Raw genomic sequence first — 23996 nt, 5'->3', positions numbered from 1 at the left:
TACACATTTCATTTTTTATTATTACATTTTCTTAACGTTTCACTCTTGGAAATGGTATTCAAAAAGTTCTTTTTATTCTAAATTAGTTTTTGTGTGAAATAATTTGAAACAGTTGTCTATACACAGGCCTACGTTGCACTTTGAGCATCAAAAACCCGTGCGACTTTCTTTGCTGCGAAGTGAGCATACGCGGCATCTGGCTTTCTTTCCTCTCTCTATCCAGTGCTCGTTCTCTCTCGCGTCGAAGCGAATGCCGTTTGTTGACGCAGCAGCAGGCTGGCCTATCAGGCAATAAGTAGGTTCATTCTCCTCCCTAGCGGCCTCCAAAAGATTTCTCACGAGCGCCAAACAAAAATCTCGATGGGTCATCTTGCTCCCTACAGAAACAAAGGCAATCCATGAATTTAGAATAGTCAGATCAAGGAGGTGAAAGAATAACTTTTTCGTCCACTTCCAAGTTTGTCTGCTAATGGAGTAACTATTAGCCATTCTGTCGGATTTATCAACGTAACCCAGATGTTTGTTGTAGTCTTTCATGACTCCAGGTTTCAGAGCTTTCCCTTGGCTATCACAGAAGTTCCTCTCTTCAGGTGGCACATGCATATTTGTCAACATATGGACATTTCTTTTATCTCTCCAAATAATCGCCGTTAGATCTCGTCTGCATCTCACCTTCACATCTCCGCGTTTCATTTTCAATTTCTTGTCTTTGAATTCTTTCGGCAAACCAATTCGATTTGCTCTAACTGTCCCACAGCAATTTATTTTTATTTTCCTTAGGTCATCGAAAAGTTCAGAAGAAAAAAATTATCCATCATAAGCTTATGCCCCCTTCCTTCCACTCTTCTTGTCAAAGTTTTCACAGTCGCATGCGTAGCTGTTATGTCTTTTGCTGCGTTTTGCCTGTCCTTCCCCAGGTAAACAGTCATATCTACTGTATATCCCGCTGAGTCACACAACTTATAGATTTTTATTCCGAACCTCTCATGTTTTTTTGGAATGTATTGTTTGAAAATCACTCTGCCTTTGAAAAGAACAATGACTTCATCCACTGCTAGGTACTCTGAAGGCCTGTAAAGTTTAGAATATTTTTCATTGAGAACATCAGAAAGGTTTCTTATCTTCCAGAGTCTATCATAACTTTCATCATTCCTGTTCGGTTCATTCTCATTGTTTGTGAAATGTAAAAATCTAAGGCTATGTAAGAACCTATCGCGTGCCATTGCCATAGAAAGGGGTGTAAAACTGTTCCAATCGTGCCCAATAGTCTTTTAGAGAATCTCGGATATTATGTCCCATTTGAATCACAATTGCCAAAAAAGTACACATTTCAGAGTATTTTATGTCAGGTTCCAGAGATGATCCAACTTCCTTTTTCTGTATAAACTGGGAGTAATATCTGTTTGTCTCAAGCACTAGCAGGCGAATAACTTCTTGAAAATAGAGGAAAAATACTGTCATGGGTGAGGAACCTACCGTGGTATTAGGAGCTTCATTTGCATTCAAACCCTTTTCACCACCGGAAAAAATGAATGGATGTTGAAATACATAGCTCCTTGACTTTTTCACCCACTCCTTTGCCTGAGTTTGAGCTAAGTCTTGGTCGATGCTGCCATCCTCTTCCTCGGAGCTGTCATTGTGCGTGGGAATCGCTGTCTGCGAAAAGTTCCTCCATAATTTCACTCTCTTGTAATTTTCTTTTGCGATTCATGGTGACGTTAGAGTGTTTTTTTCCTGAATAAAAATGCAGCGAATAAATACAAAAATATATGCACACAAAGATTTTTATCCAAGTGAGGATTGCTTCGTGGAGAAAATTTTCAATTACGAAATGTAAGTAATACATACCGAAATAAATGGAGCAGTCAATAAAAAGCCAGCCAAAGAATCAGGAGAGTTTGAATAAATGCTTATAACACTCAGACAACTTTGAGGGAACTGTTCGCCATCGAAGTAGCAGGGGAACTAAAAAAATCTTAGCCCAGAAGAGATAGCAACAGCGAGCGGAATCCAAGGCCTAAGCTTGTTGTATCCTCCTCAGATAAGTAAGGGCCAGCTTACACGTTGAAAGGGGCCTGTGTTGAGCGAGGGGAATCCCAGGCCAAAAGTTCCTTGTCAGACACTCATAAGAAAGTGCCCGCGCAGCGTGTCAGAAGGGGGAGGTGCTGAGCGAGGAGGGGAGTTCCAAGACAACGTTTGTTGTTATAGATACTGCCCAGAAAAAGGGGGGCGGGCTAGCAGGTCAAAAGGGACATTTGTTGAGAGATAAATAGTCCTGACATCATTACGCACTCCAACCATCATCATAGAAGGAGCGAGAAATAACTCAAATGAAGTGGGAAGGAAAGTTCCCATTCGGCCAGCGGGACCCACTCCTTGCCGGGAACTACAGTTCCCTTTCCGCGGATAAAGGTTAACCACTGTCACCCCAGTCACAGCAACACCTCTCTCCCGCACTGCTTGGTCTGTTAGATGATATCCCTGCTTTCACTCTTGCCCCCCCCCCCCACAGCCTACATTACCTACAGATTAAAAAAGAGCTCACTTTCCTGCTGAAAACCCAGGGCCTGCCGCTGCACCCGGAGTAAAACCCTAAAGCTTCACCGCGGCTCCTCCGGCGCTGCGTCCGCCCTCCGCCCGCCCCTCGGTCTTTCACGCATCACTCCGGGGTCCCGGACCCCGCCGCCCCTAAAGGCCCACGCGCCCCGGGCCCCCCGCCGCCCCTAGAGGCCCACGCGCCCCGGGCCCCCGCCGCCCCTAGAGGCCCACGCGCCCCGGGCCCCCGGCGCCGCCGCGCTACCTTCTGCGCCCCCTTCTCCGCAGCCCGGGGCGGTCCCGCCCAGATCCTCAGCGGTCGGCGCTGCGGGCCCTCGGCGGTCGCAGTGTCCCCCTCGTCTGACCGACCCCAATTAAATTCATAGATCAACACCGGGAATTATCTGTAAAGACGAGGTTTTAACGAGTTTCTGTCCTTTTCCCAGAGGGTGTCCGCTCCAGGAGAGCGGCGACCTGGTCTCCCACGCGCGCCCCGGCGCCTGGCGCACGGCAGGCGCGACGGTTCCGGACCACGGGGTCGGTCACCGCACCGAGAGGCGACGAGACGAGGTGGCAAGGGCTGCGGGGCCCTCCAGCTGGAACGCGGGCGCTCCCCCGCCCCCTTCCAGTCTCAGGCTGGGGACTGAGGGGCATCTTGTGACCAAAGGTCATGAACGACGGGAACCACATCACTATCACCGGCGAGAAGGCGTGGCCGCCGGAAGAAACCCGGAGCCGGGCAGGGCCTGCGCCGGCGGCCAAGGAGACATCCGGGAACAGTGGTGCGGCGACAGGCGCCAGCCGGGCGGCAGAGGCCAGTGGACGCGGCGGGATCCGCGTCGCGGCTTCGCTTCCGGGTGAGGGGAGGGCGCGCCGAGCACTTCCGGGGCGGGCGGCGGATCGGGCTGTGCGGGCCGCGCCGCGGCTGCAGGTCCCGGGCGCGCTGAGGGCGCGAGCGGCGCGGGGCCGAGGGCATCGAGGCGGCGGCGCGGGGACTCCGGGCCCCGGCGGCGACCCATGGGGCGCGAGGCGTGAGGCCGCGGCCTGCCCGGGGCTCGGGGGGTGGGGGGAGTGGGGCGGGGAGATGGATAAACTGACCATCATCTCAGGATGTCTCTTTCTCGCCGCCGATATCTTCGCCATCGCCAGCATAGCCAACCCCGACTGGATCAACACCGGGGAGTCCGCGGGTGAGCGGCGGGGGCCGGGGAAGGGTGATGAGGCGGGTCCCGGCTGAGGAAAAGTGGCCGAGGGGCGAGGAGACTGGGTTGGACTGGCGGGTTCCGGACCGGGAAGCTGCGTGACGGGAGACAGCCCCCCGACCTGAGTGTCGCGGGGGAGCCAGCTTTGTCCTGGGTTAAAAAAAAAAAAGTCCAGGTGGGAAACGGGAAGAAAGGTATTTGGAGGAAACTGAGGCACCGGTGGAGGAATTCGGAAGCAGGCGGGGAGGCTGGGGCCGGAGCGAGGCTGCTTGAGGGCGGGGAGAGATGCAGAGGAGCCAGGGCCGACCTCGACCCCGAGGAAGCGGGGCGGGGAGCTGTGGCGGAAGAGGCCGGGTCCCTGGTGCCCGGGGTGGGGGGGGGGCGCGGGGCAGGACCCCCTCCCCGCGCCCCCGCCCAGCTCCTGCGCGCTTGGCAGCGTTGGAGACGCCAGTGGCTTCCGATCTTCCCTTTGAAGTCTCTGTGGTTATACTTTGGCTTTATTTTGGGCCCGGGAGCTATGAGCCTACTAATAATAAACTTCGTTTTATGGAGCATCGTTCATTCCAGCGCATCACAAAACGCTTTAGAGATCTTAATAGTATTACAAAATTAAACAACACTTCAGAGTTGCAGGCAGCTCGGCCGCAGGAGCGGTGCCTGCCGTAACCGCGGAGCCCTCAGCAGCAGGGCAGGAGCAGCTGGCCGAACAGAGGTGGCATCCTTCTGAAGGGAGGGCATGGCAGGTGACTGCCCGCGCGGGTTTTCTAACTGCTTGTTGCAGGCGAAGGGAATATTGGGGGTTGGGAATGTCAAGCTCCCTCCGTGAACAATTTGTTATAAAAATGTATCACTATGCTGTCAAACTGCTTCTTAAGTATTACTTACGGTTCTGTATTTATCCTGCAATATTTTTAGCTCTTAAAAAGCTGGGACATTTGTTGCTTCCTCCTCCCACCCTTCTCTCGCTCATCTAGACCTAATAACATAAAATCATGCTGTCAGATTTACTGGTTAAAATGACACTGAAAAACTCTGCTCCTCTTCTTGTCTCTACAGTTTTAGCAGAGCTCTAGATTGTAAAGCATAGTATATATTATCACGTGAGGTGATAGAGGTGTTAGCTAATGCTATGGCGGCAATCCTATTGCAGTAGATAAATGTATGAAATCAACATATCGTACACCTTAAACATATACATTGTTATATGTCAATTTTTTTTAAATTTTAAAGCATTTGAGATATCACAATGGTTTAGAATTTGGTGAAACTGTGGGCTTTATTTCTGAAAACGTTGGCAACATCAGCATTACCAGTTTGTACAGTTTTATGTGTGATACCTACTTCATGGCCTGTTCTTGTTTTTATCCTAATTATCTATGCAGTGACTCCTTTTGTGAGACTGTCTTTGGGGCTTTACGTACTTAAGGGCAAAGAGGTTTCACTGTTTTAGCAGAAAAGATGCTTGCAAAGAAGTTGTAGGTGGAATTGCAATGTATAAAATAGACTAATCCTTAGGAAGCTCTAGTTGAGAGAGGGAACTGTTATCTGTACGGGAGAAGAAAGAGATAAGTAACAGCATAACATTCCTGAGAAGATGGAAGAGGGCAGCATTCAAAGCGCTGGGGAAGGGTATCTATCTCCTCTGTTATATTCAAAAGAAAGCAAGGATAGGATGAGTACAGCTCCTTCAGATTAGTAGGCTAAGTCTTCTGCTGTGTTGCTGTGGAGATGGGAGGGACACAAGTCCAAGGTTTGGAGTAAAATGTTTGAAGTAAGTGAATAGTTGCAGAAGGAGCATGCCAGCCAGTGACATAGTAGGATTGTCTAGCATCGTGGAAGCCTCATAGAAGTCGGTGGTCATGAACATACAGTGTGATAACCAATCTGCCTGTTGACCTTCTCTAGGAGTGCTCAGCTACTTTGGTACCAGTGTGTGGTGAAGGCCAATAGAAGGTTCTTTAGGGGCTGGTGTTTGCCAGCTGCGTGGAACAAAATGACAGTGGAGCAGAGGTGTTTAGGGTATTGGTCAGAATATCCTTATAATGATGGCTCATGGACTCTCAGCTGGGTAAAGAGTAAAAGTGAGTAAAGGAAAGAGCAATGGATTGGTCAATGAATAGCAGACAGCATATGGTCAATGGAAGAGTGGACCCAGTGGAATCAGACCTGCTTGGGCATGGTTGATACAGCAAAGAGGAAGGGCAGGGGATTGTGGACACATGGTCCAGAGTGTGACAGTGGGAATGTGTGGCCAAAGTGGGGTGAAGGAGGTGATGATTTTTTTTTCTAACAGTTTCCCTTGCTGTCTCCAGATACCCTTCAGTTAAATGTTCTGTAGCTGGAAAGAGGAATGAATAATAGATGATAGAAACAGTAGGACATTTTTCGAAGTCATAACTAACCCGTGTTTCTTACCTTAACTATGTCAGACAATAAGCCCACAGAACTTAAAATGACTGGGATATGTGCCTTTTTCACTCTTTTGCTCTTCCACTGTGATAAGATGTACCTGAATTTTACCTGGTGTTTGATTGAGTTTGTATGCTCCTTTTACCTGAGCAGACAAAGCTAGTCTTGAGTTAAAGTAAATAAATAAATAAATCAGTGCAGATTTACACCTTCCAAATCAATGAAACATTTACAGGAAGTTCATATAAGACCTCAGAAGTGACAAGACTAACTTTATTCTAAGATCTGCACAAAAGTGACTTAACCTGGCAGCAAAAAGTTGTGTTGGTTCCCTTTGGTGCATTACATCCAATATAAAAGTTTTGATTGTGGTGTTTTTACTGTGATTTTTAAATGGTCAGAATGTATTTTGAAAGTAGAATTCCTGGAGCCAAAAGGTTCTGCAGAATGTAGTTGGAAAACCACTGCAGTGAACTACTAAGGCAAAGTTTCAGGATTCAAATCCAAACTTTATCACTTCTAGCTCTGTGGCTTTGGGCAAGTCACTTAGCCTCTCTCTTTACAGTTCTTCTTCTATAAAACAGGGATAATAATAGTACCCATGTTATTGGGTTGTTGTGGTGACTAATTGAGTTTATCCATGTAAACACTTAAAACCGTGCCTGACACATGTAAGTGCTCAATAAAAGTTAGGTGGTGTTGCCCTGGCCACTGTGGCTCAGTTGGTTGGGCATAGTCCCATGCAACAAAAGGTTTCTGGTTCCATTCCCCATCAGGGCACATGCCCAGATTTTGGGCTTGATCCCCTGTAGGGGGCTTGCAGGAGGCAGCTAACAGATGTGTCTTTCTTACATCAGTGTTTCTTTCTCTCTCCTCCCTTCCCCTCTTGCTAAAAATCAATGAACTATTCTTTTAAAAAAAAAATTATGTATTGTATTGCTGTTACCGTTTATAATAACAGGTGTCAGGATCCCCGTTTTGAAATTAAAGCTCAGAATTTGTTAATTGTTCTTGGAAATAAGAAAACATGAAGAATAGCATGGTCAGACTTAGCACAAGTCACATAAATTGTCTTCTCTCTTGGCTTTGGACTTCATTCCCACACTGTTCCTCCTCTTTCAGTCTCTCTTCTTATTCTAGCCTCTCTACTCTTTAGGTTCTACTTAAACTGTCACAAAAGGGAATGAAATATTCAAAAAACAGAAAGCTGAAGAACTTTCTAAAATCCCAACTAATAAACTGTATCACCATAAGATTATGGACCATGCACCATGCTTCTGCTGGCAGAGTTTTTAGTTTATCAGAAAGTACATTCCTTTTATTTTCATCTGTGTGTGGTAACATTTCCTGAGCTCATTCTAATAGCTTATAGATTATGCACAAACTTTTGAAGATATAATTGAAACAGAAATAGGTATTATGTACCTATCTGGGGAAAGGAAGTACATAGTGGGGGCACTTTAGTAAGGACTCATCACAGGTTCTGTTAATGTAATAATAGGTGAATATAATGACAATTACATAATTCTGTTATGCTGAGGTCAGATTTCTTCTGGTTGCTGGAACTCAACATCAGTGGCAACGTATAGCATTTTATATAGTGCTTTAAAGTTTTTGAAGCAATTTTACATCGATGGTTTGATTTCTTAGGCTTATTTTTGGCCACTGTAAACTAGTCATTTCCACATTTTTCCCACATATCAATGGTTTGCACATGAGGTTTGAGTTTCAGTGTTGCAAAAACTCAGTTTAAAACAACTCTTTAGCCCTGGCCAGCATAGCTCAGTTTGTTGGAGCATCGCTCGTCCTATACACCGAAAATTCTAGGGTTTGATTCCTGGTCAGGGTATATACCTAGGTTGCAGGTTCAGTCCCCAGTCAGGGCATACATGGAAGGCAGCCAATCCACATTTCTCTCTCACATTGATGTTTCTCTCTCTGTCTAGAGAATCAATAAACATATCCTCTGTTGAGGATATTTTAAAAAAATCTTAAAAAACAACTCTTCATTGAAGTGTTGCCTGCATCTTATTTATGCATATCTTTATTTACTTAAGTGAGGTTAAATTTTAATTAACTTGGCTGAAATTTTTGCCAGATTACAGAATTGGGAAAGGAGACTTGGGTTTCTGTCTTAATGTGATGTCCTTTGCTTTGTATAAGTCCATTAACCTCACTGCCACTGGCTTCTCATCCCTAAAGAAACTTTTTGTGAAAAAGAAATTTTTTTAGTTTTATTGAATTAATTTTAACAAGATCAACAATTAAGCTTCTTCTGATAATTATAGATGATCTAGAGATGCCTTTATTCTGGGGCATCATCCCCTTGCAGCAAGGATTTTAGTGACCACTTAGGGCTATACCGTCCTAAATCATCCTAGGCAGATTTCCTTAGTGTTCTTTATGAAGATTTCCAAATGTTTCCCCAAAGTCTCTTCCAGCACGTGAAGGAACGTCTCCCTTCTATCTAATAAAAAATTTTCTCTAGAATTGGTTCTTATATCCACATTGTCATCTGTCATAGTGTATTTATTTCTGAAAATATTTTCATTCTTGTTCTTTTTAAAATTGCTTAGACTGAATGTTAGAGTATGTAAGGGTCTCAATAACTGATACCCTCTTCCCTGCTTGTATTCTGAACTAATCGAGGTGGGGGGATGAATAAAATCATTAGGAGCCAAGATGTTATTTTATTACTTGTAAGAGGATATTGGGGAATGTGGCTTATGTCTGTGGACAAGCAACTTCTTGTGGGACCTCAAAAGTGAGCAGATTTAAGGATCAAATCCCAGGCAGGACTGGGGGACCTGCCTTATTAGATTTTCCAGCATAAAAAAACTGAGATGAGTGCTCCGCTTGGGCAACTTGCTCCCAAGGGCAAAAAGTTGGATCACATATGTCCAGGTGTTGTTTTTTAATCCTAAACTGCCAGTCACATGAAGTCACTCTTGAACACAGCACCCCCTCCCCCCATTAGAAAAAGGGAGAAAGCTTTACCTGTTTGAAACCAGGAGATGGCTGACACCCCCCAGTGAGGATTAAGAAAAAGCGAGTTCGAGATCTGCAGGTAGATCCTGGCCCACAAATTGAGGGTCCTTGTTCAAAACATTAAAATTAGAAGCTACCTGCCCTGCTGGTGTGGCTCGGTTGGCTGTGTGTCATCCCATGCACCAAGAGGTCACCAGTTCAATACCTGGTCAGGGCACACGCTGGAGTTGTGGGCTCAGTCCCCAGTAGGGGTGTGCAGGAGGCAGCCAATCAGTTATTCTCTCTCATCAATATTTCTTTTCCTCCCTCCCTCTCCCTTCCTCTCTCTATAAAAAAAATCAGTAAAAACATGTTTTAAAAAAACTACAAGCTGCCCAAGCAAACCTATTTATTAAATGCTAGAAAATTATTAAATAATAAGCCTTTTCCTCTGAACTGTGACGACTTCTATGATCACAAAAGTGCTTTAGCGTGAAGGAAGTCTGTAACATCAGTTGTTAAGCCAGCCCATCTAGAGCACTGTTTGTTGTTAATCACTTTGGACATGACTTGTAGAAAAGGACAGGATTTGGTTACCTACAAAATCTTGATATTGTGTTCCCCTTTATATTGAAAAGCATTAACAGAATTTCTTCAGTGGCCTTTTGAGGTTTTTTAGTAAATTTAAAAACAGCTTTATTGAAATGTAATTCACATAATCATAAAATACATAAAAGGGGGCAATTCAGTGGCTTTCATTATATTCATAGAGTTGTGTCATCATCACCACACTGAATTTTAGAACATTTCAGTACCCCAGAAAGAAACCCTATGTCCTTTAGCCATCCCTCCAACCTCCTAGTCAACCAACAGGCTACTTTCTGCCTCTATGAATTTGCATATTCTGGACATTTCATATAAATGGAATTATGCAATATGTGGTCCTTTGTGACTGGCTTCATTTACTTAGCATAATGTTTTCAATATTCATCCCTATTATAGCAAATATCAGTACTTCATTTCTTTTTATTGCCAAATAATGTGGCTACACCACATTTTATTCATTTATCAATTGATGGGCACTTGAGTCAAGAATTTTTTTTTACTTTCAAGAATAACACTTCTCCATAATGATAAAGTGGTACAAAGATTTTTATTTTTTATTTGTTTTTTTTTAAGTGACAGTATTATTTATTTCATTATATCAAATAATAAGAACTTTGACAAAAAGTTCAAACACCAGTCTTCTTGCAGTGCTTACAAGGCATACTTAAGGATTGAAGGTAAGTTATGATACTGTGAATATCCCAGTGTAGACCAGATTTTCCAATACAAGATTAGATTTCCTGAACAACGCATTTTTTTCCTTTGTAACCTTAGTTCCAGAAGCCGTCACTTTTTACCATTATCAACAGAGATGTAGTCATTTCAGGATGAAGGGTATAAGCGAGTAGGTCTAAAAGATTTGGAGAAGGGAAATCTGGGACCAAGAGTATGGACAGAAGCCATAAATAAATGGAAATCATTAAAAGCAAGGAAATGCAGAAAAATAAATTATAGAGTTATGATTGCTGTTGCATTCATTAGCCTGACTAGGCTTGAGTTCTTTGTCACTTGGCATCCAGAGTCCCTTTCAAAGCTGTCATAGTAATAATAAAGTACATCAGTCTGCCACTGTTGAGCTTAGTGTGACCTAAAACAGTGTTGTTGTTTAACTCCTGATAAATACCAGATTTGTATTGGAGTTGCAATGCAGTGAAATGGTCCTGTGGGATTTGGAGTCAGACATATCTAGATTTGATTTCTAGGATTCCCTTTTTATGAGCTTTATGATTTGGGGCATGTAATTTGATTTTCAGCTATAAAATGAGGATGATATATTTCTCTCAAAGGGTGGCTGTGAGGAATAAAAATGGCATATAAGGAATTTAGCACATGGTTTGTTTGTTTTTAAGTCATCCTCTAGATTCTGCTAAGACTTTTTTTTTTTTTTAATATGTCTATTGATTTTAGAGAGAAGGGAGAGGGAGAGATAGAAACATCAATGATGAGAGAGTCATTGATCGGCTGCCTCCTGCACGTTCCCTCCTGGGGATCAAGCCCACAACCCCAGGCATGTGCCCTGACTCGGAATCGAACCTCGATCTCCTGGACAATGCTCAACCGCTGAGCCACGCTTGCCAAGGAGCACATGGTCTAATATATAGTAAATGTTTAAATCTTATTCATAATTATTTATTATCTAAAAGATCAAAACATCTGAATTTTTAAATATTTCCCTTTTGTATTGTTATATTTATTTACATATGTCTTGCCTTGCTCTAAAAAGAGATTTAAGGCAATATGGTGTGTGTGTATTTAAATACTTCAGAAACCCAGCAGGGTCCAGTCTGGGAAGAGACTGAAAAGTCAGTTGTGCTGGTAATGTAAAATTTAAGTACCAAATCCTAGGACTGCATCGGGTTTACATGTTTCTGGAACAGATTGAAGAGGTTTCCTAAGTGAAAGGCAGCCTAGCATACTGGAAAGGGCACCCAGATTTTGGGGTAAAACCAACATGTAGTCAAACCCCAGTTCCACTATTTACTAGCCATGTAATTAATCTTGTACTAGTTATAGTTGAGGGCTTTTGTATTAATAAAAATTACATCAGACTTAATACCTCTTTCAGTACTTGCTTTTTCTGTTGTTGTTAATCCTCACCCAAGGATATTTTTTTCCATTAACTTTTAGAGAGGGGGGGGAGAGAGAAACATCAGTGTGCGAGACGCATCGATTGGTTGCCTCCCACATGTACCCCGACCGGGCCAGGAATCCAACCTGCAACTCAGGTGCATGCCCTTCACCGGGAATCAAACTCGAGACTTTCTGGTATGTGGGTCAGCCCTAACCACTGAGTGGCACCGGCCAGGGCCTTCTTTCAGTACTTTCAATTGTTATGTAGGTTCAGACCCCAACTTTCTGTTCTCCAATAGGTTAAAGAGTAAAATAACCACAATGAATAGTGTAAATCATTTAATTTAGAAATCATTATTTTTTTCTTTATATTTTTATTGATTTCAGGGAGAGGAAGTGGGGGGAGAGGGAGAGGAAAGGGAGAGAGTAATTGATTGGCTGCCTCCTGCACACCCCTGACTAGGGATCAAGCTGGAAACCCAGGCATGTGCCTTGACCAGGAATCGAACTGCGATCTCCTGGATCCTAGGTCGATGCTCAACCGCTGAGCCATGCCCGGCCAGACTAGAAATTAATTTTAAAGGAATACACTTAGGAGCAATTGTCTGTAAAACTTTACAGTTGGAGTATCAAGAGTCAATTAATTAGTCTCACCTCAAAGACTGAGAATAAGTTTGAAATACATAAGATGGTTGTTTCTTTGTAGAAACCTGGGAAGTAGTACAACTAAATTTAGTTTTATTTATGGAATAAAATTTCTTCTAGGTGTCATTAGCAGTTAACTGTTAGCTGCTAGTTGGGCAGAGAATTCTAGGAAGTACTTGGGGAAGAAATGTATAGTGCCAGAACTTGAAAATAAATCATTGACAACTTAAAAGATATATCATGTTTACATAAACCATCATAAACATGTAAAGCTGTAAATATGAAATTTATACGTATATATTGTCACTGCTGAAGCAGCACAATCTAATCTCCTGAATTATTTACAGGATACAAAACAAGGTCACTATCTAATAATTATCCACTCAAGTTGCATGATTAAGCTCTTATTTATAATTCAACAATAACGACTTCATAAACAGTAATACTTCATTATGTGTCTAAACTTCCCCTAAAGGAATATACAATAAGGCCCACTGCTTACATAAGCAATGAAATGGGATATGGAAAAACAATAACAAAAAAACAAATACAACTGCACTTTTTTGTGTGTCTCTATACTAACATTGCTATAAATAAAAGGTCACATTTGTCATTTTGACACTTGCTATTGTGTATATTGAGCAAAAAGGCAGCTGTTGACTTCTAATGTAGATCTGTTCAACTAATGACCATATACTGCTATCGTTAAAGATTAAACAGGAGTAAAGAAAAATGCAGTTGATTGGGTCAAATAAGAAAATGGGAGGGCAAAATGTCACTAGTCTCTCCATTTGTGGTGTAGTCACAGTAAGTTATTCACCTGGAACACTGTTGAGTCTACTTCCAACTATAATACTATAAGTTCTTTTTAAAAAACAAAAAAAGGCTTTGTTTACCCTGGCTGGGTGGTTTAGTCAGAGAATCGTCCTGTACACCAAAAGGTTGCTGGTTTGATCCCGGGCCCAGGCACGTAAAGGCGGAGGCAACCAATCAATGTTTCTCTCTCTCTCATTCTCTCTCTCTCAAATCAACATCATCCAGTGAGGATTAAAAAAAAAAGGTTTTCAGATTAGTTCTGCTCATCAGACCATTAACTTCAAAGTCGGAGATCTCTAAGGCCATTTCATTTATGACCACTTTGTTTATGAAGTACTATTCATTTTGATAAAATAATTCTTTTCTATGAATACTCCTTAAATCTTCCCATAGGAATGTCCTATGCCCTATGGAATAATGTCTGGGACATTATTCCAGACAGTCTCACAACAAATGCTTATTGAAGCATGTGTGGTCTTTAAAGAACTATGAAATATTATGAGAGATTGCACTTTAGCAAATGAAAAAGCATTTTATCCCTGAGAAACCTGTACTGTGTTTGTGAAGGTAAAATTATATACATATGAAATAAGTGTAAAATGTGCAGTGAAGCTTTCTGCTCAGGTGGTTGAGGAGGAGATGGAATTTGAGCTTAACAGTTGTACTTAATAGTGAGTTTTAAATAATTAGGAAGACTTGTGCTTGAAGGTGGAATGGCATGAGTAAAAGTAGATAGAAGGCAGGGAACTTTCCATTCCAGTTCATATGTATTCATTGCTGCTAAATTTATCTTTCCAAAAGATAAATATAGTAATAATAGCAAATACTTATATAGCATTTGCTTTTATGATACTTTCCTAGGCACTTTCCATATATTAACTAATTTAATCTCACAGCATCCCTATAGTAGATAAGTGCTGTTACTAGCCCCACAGAGATACACAGAAGTTAAGTAACTTGCCCAAGTTCACTCAGCTGGTAAGTAGAAGAGCCGACATTTGAACCTGGGAAGTCTAGCTTCAGAGTCCTGGCTGTTCACCACTGTGTGTGCTTGTACCAGAAACTACTCTTCGTCTTCCACAGAGCAGGAGATACTCAAGGATCTTCACAGTATGGCTCTAGCTTATCTTTCCAACTTTAGCTCCTACTTTTTTCCCTACATGGATCTACATTCTAGCCCCTCTGTATTACTTTTTACTCTTTTAAGATTTTTTTATTGATTTTTAGAAAGAGAGGAAGGAGAGGGAGAGACACATACATTAATGTAAGAGCAGAACAATCATTGATAGGCTGCCTCCTGCAGGCCCCCTGCCATTGATCAAGCCTGCAATCCAGGCTTGTGCCCTGACTGGAATCGAATCAGGGACCTTTTGGCGTATGGGATGAAGCCTAACCAACTGAGCCACACTGGCCAGGCCTGTAATACTTTTACTGTTACTCTGTACTACTATGTTTCCTAAATACAGTCTTTATTCTCATCTCTAAATCTATTTATGTGCTTATTCTCAGCCTGAAATGACCTCTTATTCTCCCAGGTCCTTGTCTTACCAGTGTCCTACTCATCTTTCAAGCATATTTCAGCTGCCATCTTTGTAAAAACCTTTCTTGATCTGCTACCTAAAGTAATTTTTCCCCTTGGTAACACCTTGCACGTTTTTCTTGGTAGCATATCTGAATGATATTTATGTGTTACTTGCCCTGTTTTCTACCATAGATTTTTAAGTTCCTTAAGGAAAGGGGATATGGGAGAAGAAGAAAAAAGAACAGGGGATATCATTTATTAATCTGTGTACCTTAGGTAGCACTCAGGAAAGAGGAAGTGTTTTGGTTGACACTAAGATTTTTTTTTAATATATCTTTATTGATTTCAGAGAGTGGAAGGGAGAGAGAGAGATAGACACATCAATTGTGAGAGAGTCATTGATCGGCTGCCTCCTGCAGGCCCCCCCACTGGGGATCGAGCCCGCAACCCCAGCATGTGCCCTGACTGGGAATCTAACCGTGATCTCCTGGATCCTAGGTCGATGCTCAACTGCTGAGCCACGCCCGGCCAGGCAACACTAAAATTTTAAATCTGGAGTAGGGAGTAGAATTGGGATTTGGGGGAGAGAGATGATTTGTGGGTCAGTGATGAGTTTGGTTTAGACATGTTGTGCTTGAAGTGAGAATAGAATATCCAAGCAGACGAGGACTCGAATTCAGGAGGGAGGAACATTTGATGCTCACAGTCTCCTTACCTCGTTTTCACGAGTATGAAACTTAGATTGTTACATATACCAAATTATTGTTCAGTAGCTGTGTATCCACAGAACTCAGTGTGTTTTTTTAATATCTTTATTGATTTCAGGGAGAGGAATGGAGAGGGAGAGAGAGCGATAGAAACATCAATGATGAGAGAGTCGTCATTGATCAGCTGGGGACTGAGCCCACAATCCGGGCATGTGCCCCAACTGGGAATTGAACCGCAGTCTCCTGGATCCTAGGTCGATGTTCAACCCCTGAGCCATGCCTGGCTGGGCCAGAACTCAGTCTTAATTTTTTTGACATGTTATTGGTTTTCATTTTGGAAAGCAAGGTCCAGATACCATCTAGTCATTCCCAGCTTTGAAAAAATATAAGATGAAAGTATGTGGGTTGATTGGTTGATTCTCTGGGTCAGCACAGGAGTTACATTCTTAGGCTAGCCCATAAGACCATGTTGTAGCTGAAATACTTCAGCAGTAGCAACAACAAAATACACCGCTGTACAGTTCATTACTAAATAGCATTTTAAAAACATACAAAGGAATAAGAAAGGGTTGCTTATTTCTCTGATCCTTTCATTTTACTTTAAAGCTATGTGATATACGTGCTTCACTGAGGTTCTTCTTACATTTGTCAACAGTATTTTGTGTGATTTTTTACTTATATTTTGCCTTATCAGATTAGGAAAGGAGAGAATTTACAGAAAATGTATGTTTAATGGGAGATTTCCTGAAGTGAAATAACCTGAGATAGAGTTAACTTAGTAGAGGAAGGTGTATGAGTGCATGAATGTGCATGTGATATGTGTGGTGTGTGATTGTGGGAAGTGAACATGGGTGAGATGAGGAACTTGTAATGGATAAATGGTCACTCCCAGGGTGATTCAGAAGAGGTTGGGTCCAGTGCTCCTCATTCAGGCCCACAGTAGAGGCCATTGTCCTGGCTGATATGATCATTACTGTTGAAGTCTCTTGGTGGATGGATAGAGAAAGGAGAAAACAGTATTTTGCATGCTAGTTAGGGTATGCAGTGGTGCAAAATCAGTGTTGTTGTTTAAACAATACAGAAGTTTATTTCTCCCTTATAAAACTCTTGGAATTAGTATTCTAGGACTGATATGGTGTTTCCAGAGTTTCAGAGCCAGGGTTCCTCTGTCTAGCATCCTTGGACAGTTGGCCCCATCTGCGAAGTACAAAATGACTCATTACCGTCATGTGGGCGTTCCAGTTAGTGGGAAGGGAGGGCACAAAGGAAGAAGAGAGCTCATCCCTCCTTTGTAGAGCCTCAAGCTAGACTGCACACACCACTTCACTCATATTCCATTGGCTAGAACTTAGTGACAAGGTCTTAACACTCTGCAATTGCTGTTTTAGTACATGAAAGGAGAGAAGAATATGGGGACCATATCCAGTCTCGACTAGAACTTACGATGGAGCAGTCCATTTAACTTGAAGCTCGGCTTCTAATTCAGGCTTTGCTGTCAATGTTTGTGCTTAAAAAAGGACCTAAATGCTCATTCTTTATTTTTCTCAACTGAAAAATAGTTATATGTTCTTCCTTCATCCTCATGAATCCCATCTCTTGATTTATTATTATTTTTACTTTTTTATTTGATTTTACAGGAAGAGGGAGGAAGGGAGGCAGAGAGAGAGAGAAACGTCAGTTTGTTGTTCCACCCATTCATGCATCATTGGTTGATTCTTGTATGTGCCCTGACCAGGGATCAAACCCACAACCTTGGCATACTGGGGGTACGCTCTGACCAACTGAGCTCTCCGGCCAGGACTCCCATCTTTTTATTTAAAGTAAAGTGGGTATATGTTGACTTCTTAGAAAATTATTTTATTAAGAAAGTTATAGTGAAAAGAGTATGGGGGTTGAAGTCAAATCAGTTCAAATTCCGGCTCTGCCATTTACCAACTGTGGGACTTCTAACATGTAACTTGAGACATGTCCTCATCTATAAATGGGGATAACACCTCTCACCGTGCAAGGTAGCTGTGAGAATTAAAGTTAATATATCTGAAATACTTACCATAGAGAGACAGAAAGAAACATCGATGTGAGAGAGAAACATCAATCAGCTGCCTCCCTTACAGGCCCCAACTGGGGATCAAACCCGCAACCCACAGTGGACAACGCTCCAGCCAACTGAGCCACATTGTCCAGGAGCCAGTTATCTTTTAAGTTTTTATTAATAACTGGAAAGTTATGGTGCAGCAACTTTACTAAGGGCACACACCTTTTTTTTTTAAATCCTCACCCAAATGTGCTTTTTATTGATATTAGAGAGACCAAGGGAGAGAGAGAGACAGCCATGTGAGAGAGAAACAGATTGGCTGCCTCCTGTATGTGTCCTGACCTGGGATCAAACCAGAAACCCTTTGGTGTACGGCACGATGCTCCAACCAACTGAGGCACACTGGCCAGGGTGGGGCACACGCTTTTTAGGCAAACCAGAAAGAGTTTAAATTCTGTGGTCCCCACATGGCAGGCGACATAGTTAAGTGGCTTACAGTACAGACTCTGGAGTCTAGGTTCAAATTCTGCCTATGCCACTTACTAGCAGCATGATCTTGGCCAACATACCTAAGAGGACTGTTTGAAAATTAAAGTATTCATGTGTATAAAACAGTTTCATAGCATTATATAAATGTGAATTAAGATTAATGGGACTAACTTTTGGAGTTTCTTAGCTATGGTATTTTCAGTAGCCAGAGGTAGCTATCTTAAAATTGATCATAAATATTATATAGTTTTTAGGTTTTAGATGTAAATGTCACCATATTAGAATACAGATTGCAGTCCATGGACAAATGACCAAAATCTTTACCTTATGTAACCAAAGAACTTATATTCATAACCCATGGACACAGATAATAGTGCAGTGAAGGCCTGGGGGGGTGATGGGAGTGGAGTGGAGGGAGTCAGTGGGGGGGGGGACATCTGTAATACTTTCAATAATAAAGGTAAATTAAAAAACAAAAAGACTAGTGCCCCTACTATAATGAAGTGGGAAGAGTAGTCTTTGCTTGAACCATGGCTGTGTTTTACATATTCAAAAAATTAAAAATTATAGGAAGAAAGCAAATCCTAATATTGAATATAAATTGATACCAATGAGCCTGTGTATCAGTATATCAAATTGATAATGTAACTACCAAGGAAAAAAGGATTACTACAAGAAACTTAAACATAATACTCTGACTGTGCTCTGTTAATAGGACAAAAAGAAGAGCAAAGAAATATTGAACTTAGTAGGTAGCAAACCCCCTACAGTAGGTCATTCCAGGAAATGTAATTCCCATTTTGTTGATGAAGAAACATATTCAGAGAGGAGAATGAGTTGGAGCTGGGTTCAGAAGCCCGTGCTCTATTCGTCCTAGCACACTGCTTTTTGGTTTTTTAAATAGTATGCTGTTCAAATGAGTCCCTGTGCTACCATCCTGGTTTCTTTAGTACCTCCCTTTCTTTTTATTGGAGTCATCTCTAATTATTAGTCAGAACCCCATTTTCAAGAGCTCCCTAACCTCGTGGATCTCCTTCAAGAATCTTATGCCATGTAGTCATGCCTACCTTTTTGAAATCTGCCTTCCTAAAGTAAAGGGCTTGTGATTCATCCCACCCTTTTCTTTAACAAATTCTAAGGTGACCTGACAGGTCTTTCCCTTGATTCTCATTCTTCCTACTTGGCCAATAACTAGTTTCCTGAGTTATAGCTAGTGTCAAAGTCATGACTACTCATAGATACAGTCTATTGATAACTAAGCCTGGAGGTGGTGCATGAGAGTTGTATTCTTAAAGACATGCATCTGTTTGTAATTTAAGATATCCTGTAGTGATTTGGTGGTGACATGTGAGAAATGGTGGTGGGGAAGGGTGAAAAAGAATGCAGTTGTTGGACCTGCATTTTATTTTTATGTATTTATTTATTTTGTTAATCCTCACTCGGGGATATTTTTTCCATTGATTTTATTTTTTTTTAGAGAGAGTGGAAAGGGGGGGGGAAACATCGATACGAGAGAGAAACATCGATTGGTGCCTCCTACTCACACCACAACCTGTGCCAGGGATCAAACCTGCAACCCAGGTATGTGCCCTCAACCGAGAATCAAACCCACGACCCTTGAGTTTGTGGGCCAGTGCTCTAACCACTGAGCAAAACCAGCCAGGGCCAGATCTGCATTTTTTTAATGAGCGATACTAGAAATAAGTATTACTTTATAAACTGATTTTAAAATGATTCATTCACTAAAGAAGGCAAATAAAAATAGCAATGAAAAGACATAATAACTGGTTGTTACATGAACTCGATGTCCTTTGCTAAGGGGATGATTAAGGGAGGAAATATGTAAATAACTTTGAGTATACAAGCTGCTATTTTAGATTTTGCTGATTAAAAATGATGGGAGGAAATAAACTGTACAAGAATTTAGTTGGATCTTGCTTGAAGTACTTTGTGTAGTAAATCTCCAAATTTATTTAAAAACTACAGCATTTGAAGAACCTCTTGAATTAGCATAATCAAAGTGGAATTCTTCTATTTTTTTAAATCTTTAAAGTATATGTCTTTAAAATATAATTTTGTATAATATACCAGAGAAGAAGATCTAGGCCCAGTATTTCAATAAAATTTTTAAAGGAAGTAAGGTTGGCAATCAGAATAATTTGAAAATTTGTTTTTTATCAGAATTAAGAATGTAAAATAGTGTTTTAGTCTTTTATTAGATTAACTGAGTTTCTAAACGCCTGGGGAAAATTATTTTAGTATTTCCTGTCCAAAGTAGCTATTTGTGGAGAGTATGCCACTAGTCTGTGGAAGTCAGTGTTTATGACACTGATTTGTTGATGTTACTAAGGTTTTAACTCTGGACAAATATTCAAGAAAAATGAACTATTCTATAAAAATAGTGAACTTTGAGCACAGCTACCAAGTCAAACCTGGTTCATACCCTAACTCCAGGTTTTTTTAATTAGTGCCTAGTTCTTTAGCCTGTTATTCAGTTTCCTCATTGGATTATTATTATTATTATTTATATATCTTTTTTTTGTTTTCAGAGAGGAATGGAGAATGAGAGAGAGAGAGAGAAACATCAATGATGAGAGTCATTGATTGGCTGCCTCCTGCATGCTGCCCACTGGGGATCGAGCCCACAACCCACAGCCCTGGCATGTGCCCTGATCGGGAATCGAACCATGATCTCCTGGCTCATAGGTTGACGCTCAACCACTGAGCCACACCAGCTGGACCTCATTGGATTCTTTTGAGAATTAAATGAGTATATGTAAAGCACTTAATACCATGACTGGCACTAAGTAAGCATCCAAAATATAGTGTAGTGCCAGCTGTTAATATTTATCCACTTACCTCCTCCAGATTTATGAGTGATAGGGAAAGAAAATTATTATTATGAGTGCCATTTATTTTAATGTCAGGTTTTGAAGTAGAACTTAGGACAAAACTAGATTTTTCTGAACCAAAACAATTGAGATTCTGTTTGGGACGTGAACAAGAAAGCTGCCAAATACCTACTCTACTTGTGCAGTGGCAAGACATTTGAGTTTCTCATTTGTTTCCTGCACCTAGCTCTTGGCTTCAGCGTGAAAGTGGGTTGCTTGGGGTTCCTATATTCCTTTGGAGATTCTGGCCTGACTGAAACAATGTGGAACAGTCTCCAGGAGTGTTACTCTGTCCCGTTAACCAGCACCTTTTCAAGGACTTCTGGATGCAGTTTGTTTTTAAAGTCTATACTTTTTTACATCATTAAATTTCTATGGTTCTAAATTATTGGTTCCATTTCTTTTCTTAGGTTATGCCCATCCATTTTATTTTTTTGGTGGTGGTGGTGGTGTTTATGCTCATCCATTTAAGAGCTAATGTTTTTTGCCCGGCCGGGCGTGGCTCAGCAGTTGAGCGTCGACCTAGGATCCAGGCGATCAGGGTTTGATTCCCGGTCAGGGAACATGCCCAGGTTGCGGGCTCGATCCCCAGTCAGGGGCGTGCAAGAGGCAGCCGATCAATGACTCTCTCATCATTGATGTTTCTATCTCTCCCTCTTCCTCTCCTTCCCTCTCTCTGAAATCAATAAAGATATATTTAAAAAAAAAAAAAAAGAGCTAATGTTTTTTAATCAGAAAGTATAAAGTATGTAGTTAATGATAAGTAAAACTCATCATCGCCCTGGCCAGTTTTGTTCAGTGGTTAGAGCATTGGCCTGTGTACCTAAAGGTTGTGGGTTTTGATTCCCAGTCAAGGGCATGTACCTGGGTTGCAGGTTTGATCCCCGACGTGTGGGAGGCAACCAATCAATGTGTCTCTCACACTGATGTTTCTCTCTCTCTCTCTTCCCCCCATCCCCCTCCTCCCTCCCTTCCACTCTCTCTAAAAATCATTGGAAAAAGTATCCTTCTGTGAGGATTAGAAAAACCAAAAAACCTCATCATCATCAATTAGGCTACTGGAGTTTTTCCTTCTTATTTTTTAAGAATATGATCATTACACCAAACATACACACATCCAAACGCATATAAATGTAATTTGAATCTTTTGTTTGATCATAATCATTTCAGCAATATCATAGTTAGGCTGCTCAACCCTGGAATTTAAAGAGAGGATCTTAACATCAAAAGCACATAATACTCAAGAAGTATCTGATGGTTGTTTTAAACTTATTTTTAAAACAACTGTCTCCTTTTTAAATTTACCTTTCCCCTCCCCCCACAGTAATTTACTTTATTTACTGTGAGACACAAAAAATAAGAACAATGATTGTAAAGAACAAATAAATAAAAAGTGATGTGCATTTTTGGAGAACCAAATAGTTTATTTTCAGACTTTAAGATTCTGGATACACAGACGGCACCTGCCTAGAAGTTTAAAATGCAGGATGGCTGAGTTTGCTGTGACGGAGTAAAAGATGCTTTCTTATTTATTACATCCTGCTCCTTTCTAGCAGAAAGGGTACAAAGATAGTGGAGAATAAAAGGATTAATATTGAAGGAATTTACTAAACTAATGTTCACCACTGAGTTTTCATTTATTCCTTGAAAGGACCAAGCTGGGAAGGTTAAATTTATTTTTTATCATAGTCAACCTGTTTCAGGAATTGTAATTTATATCTAATCTACTCAGTTATATTTCCTTTACTTATTTTATTTTTTAAAGAATTTATTTGAGCCAGACTGATGACATATGCGAAGGAGCAAGATCGCAAATGCTCCCTAGTTTTTAATTTCATAACATGAAAGAGGGCTGCCTGTTCTTTCTTAATTGACATTTATAGTCTTCTGTCCTTAGCATCTATAGGGGAAAAATCTTAACATACTTCAATGTCATGAACATTATCATAGCTCTTACAGTTTAGAAAATTTTCTTTTCCTTTTCTTCATTATCCTTTCCTGTTTTTCAAAACTTCTACCTCTCCTTTCATGTTGTCACCAAAATTCTTAGCAATTAATTGACTTGGAACTTGAGACACTTAAAGCTTCTAGAAAGAAAATGCTTTTGCGTTCTTAAAGTTTTTTAAGTGTTGTTTGGGTCTTTTGTAGATGTTTCTACATTACCAGATTGCTAAACAACTTCACACAAAAGTTAATGATGGTCTAAGAGGGAATGGGGAGGGGGATGGAACCGGGTGGAATGGGTCATTAGGGAGAAAAAGGGACATCTGTAATATTTTAAACAAAAATAAACAAAAACAAAAGTTAATGATACTCTAAAAAGACTGTTTTTTAAAATTTATCTTTATTGTTGAGAGTATTACAGGTGTCCCATTTTCCCCACCCCAATTGACCCCCTCCACTTCGTTCCCACCCCCTCCCCAGGCCTTCATCCCGTAATTGACTGTGTCCATGGGTTATGCTTATATGCATATAACTTCTTCGGTTAATCTCTTCCCACCCTCCACCCCCCTTCTCTCTGAAATATGATCGTCTGTTGCCTGCGTCAATGTCTCTGGATCTGCTTAGTTCGTGAGATTCTTTTGTTCATTAGCTTCTTAAAGAAGACCCTTCAACTTTTCCTGTAGTGCTGGTCTGGCGGTGATGAACTACTTTAGCTTTTTCTTATCTGTGAAGCTCTTTATCTGATCTTCAGTTCTAAATAATAGCTTTGCTGGGTAGAGCAATCTTGGTTGTAGTTCCATATTTTTCATCACTTTGAATATTTCTTGCCACTCCCTTCTGGCCTGCAAGGTTTCTGTTGAGAAATCAGCAGACAGTCGTATGGGTGCTCCCTTGTAGGTAACTAACTGCTTTTCTCTTGCTGCTTTTAAGATTCTCTCTTTGTCTTTAACCTTCAGCACTTTAGTTACAATGTGTCTTGCTGTGGGCCTCTTTGGGTTCCTCTTATTTGGGACCCTCTGTGCTTCGTAAACTTGTAAGTCTATTTCTTTCCCCAGGTAGGGGAAGTTTTCTGTAATTATTTTTTCAAATAGGTTTTCAATTTCTTGCTCTCTTTCTTCCCCTTCTGGCACCCCAATAATAGGAATGTTGGGCCTCTTG

The 23996-nt window shown here is 41.3% G+C and overlaps 1 protein-coding gene and 1 long non-coding RNA gene across 3 annotated transcripts in view; one reads left to right on the top strand and one right to left on the bottom strand.

Moving 5' to 3' along the window:
- LOC308554556 lies at window positions 1-3353 on the bottom strand. Of its 2 annotated transcripts, none has more exons than XR_013998417.1 (2): window positions 2801-3353; window positions 1-1734 (listed from the first exon to the last, which is right to left on the bottom strand). It is a non-coding gene; the product is annotated as an uncharacterized lncRNA (long non-coding RNA). The 2 variants fall into 2 exon arrangements; XR_013998418.1 differs by lacking the exon at window positions 2801-3353 and adding an exon at window positions 1849-2641.
- A 73-nt stretch (window positions 3354-3426) lies between these two features.
- Window positions 3427-23996, top strand: part of MOSMO (modulator of smoothened) — a 49496-nt gene continuing 28926 nt past the window's right edge. Inside the window, exon 1 of the mRNA XM_081131779.1 lies at window positions 3427-3725. Coding sequence (XP_080987905.1) covers window positions 3620-3725 — 106 coding nt within the window. The 5' untranslated portion in view covers window positions 3427-3619. The remainder of the gene's footprint in view (window positions 3726-23996) is intronic.

This window comes from Miniopterus schreibersii (assembly GCF_964146895.1).
Source record: "Miniopterus schreibersii genome assembly, chromosome: 3".
Lineage (NCBI taxonomy): Eukaryota > Metazoa > Chordata > Mammalia > Chiroptera > Miniopteridae > Miniopterus > Miniopterus schreibersii.
The sequence above is the reverse complement of the archived record's forward strand: the minus strand, read 5'-3'. Positions and strand labels throughout refer to the sequence as shown.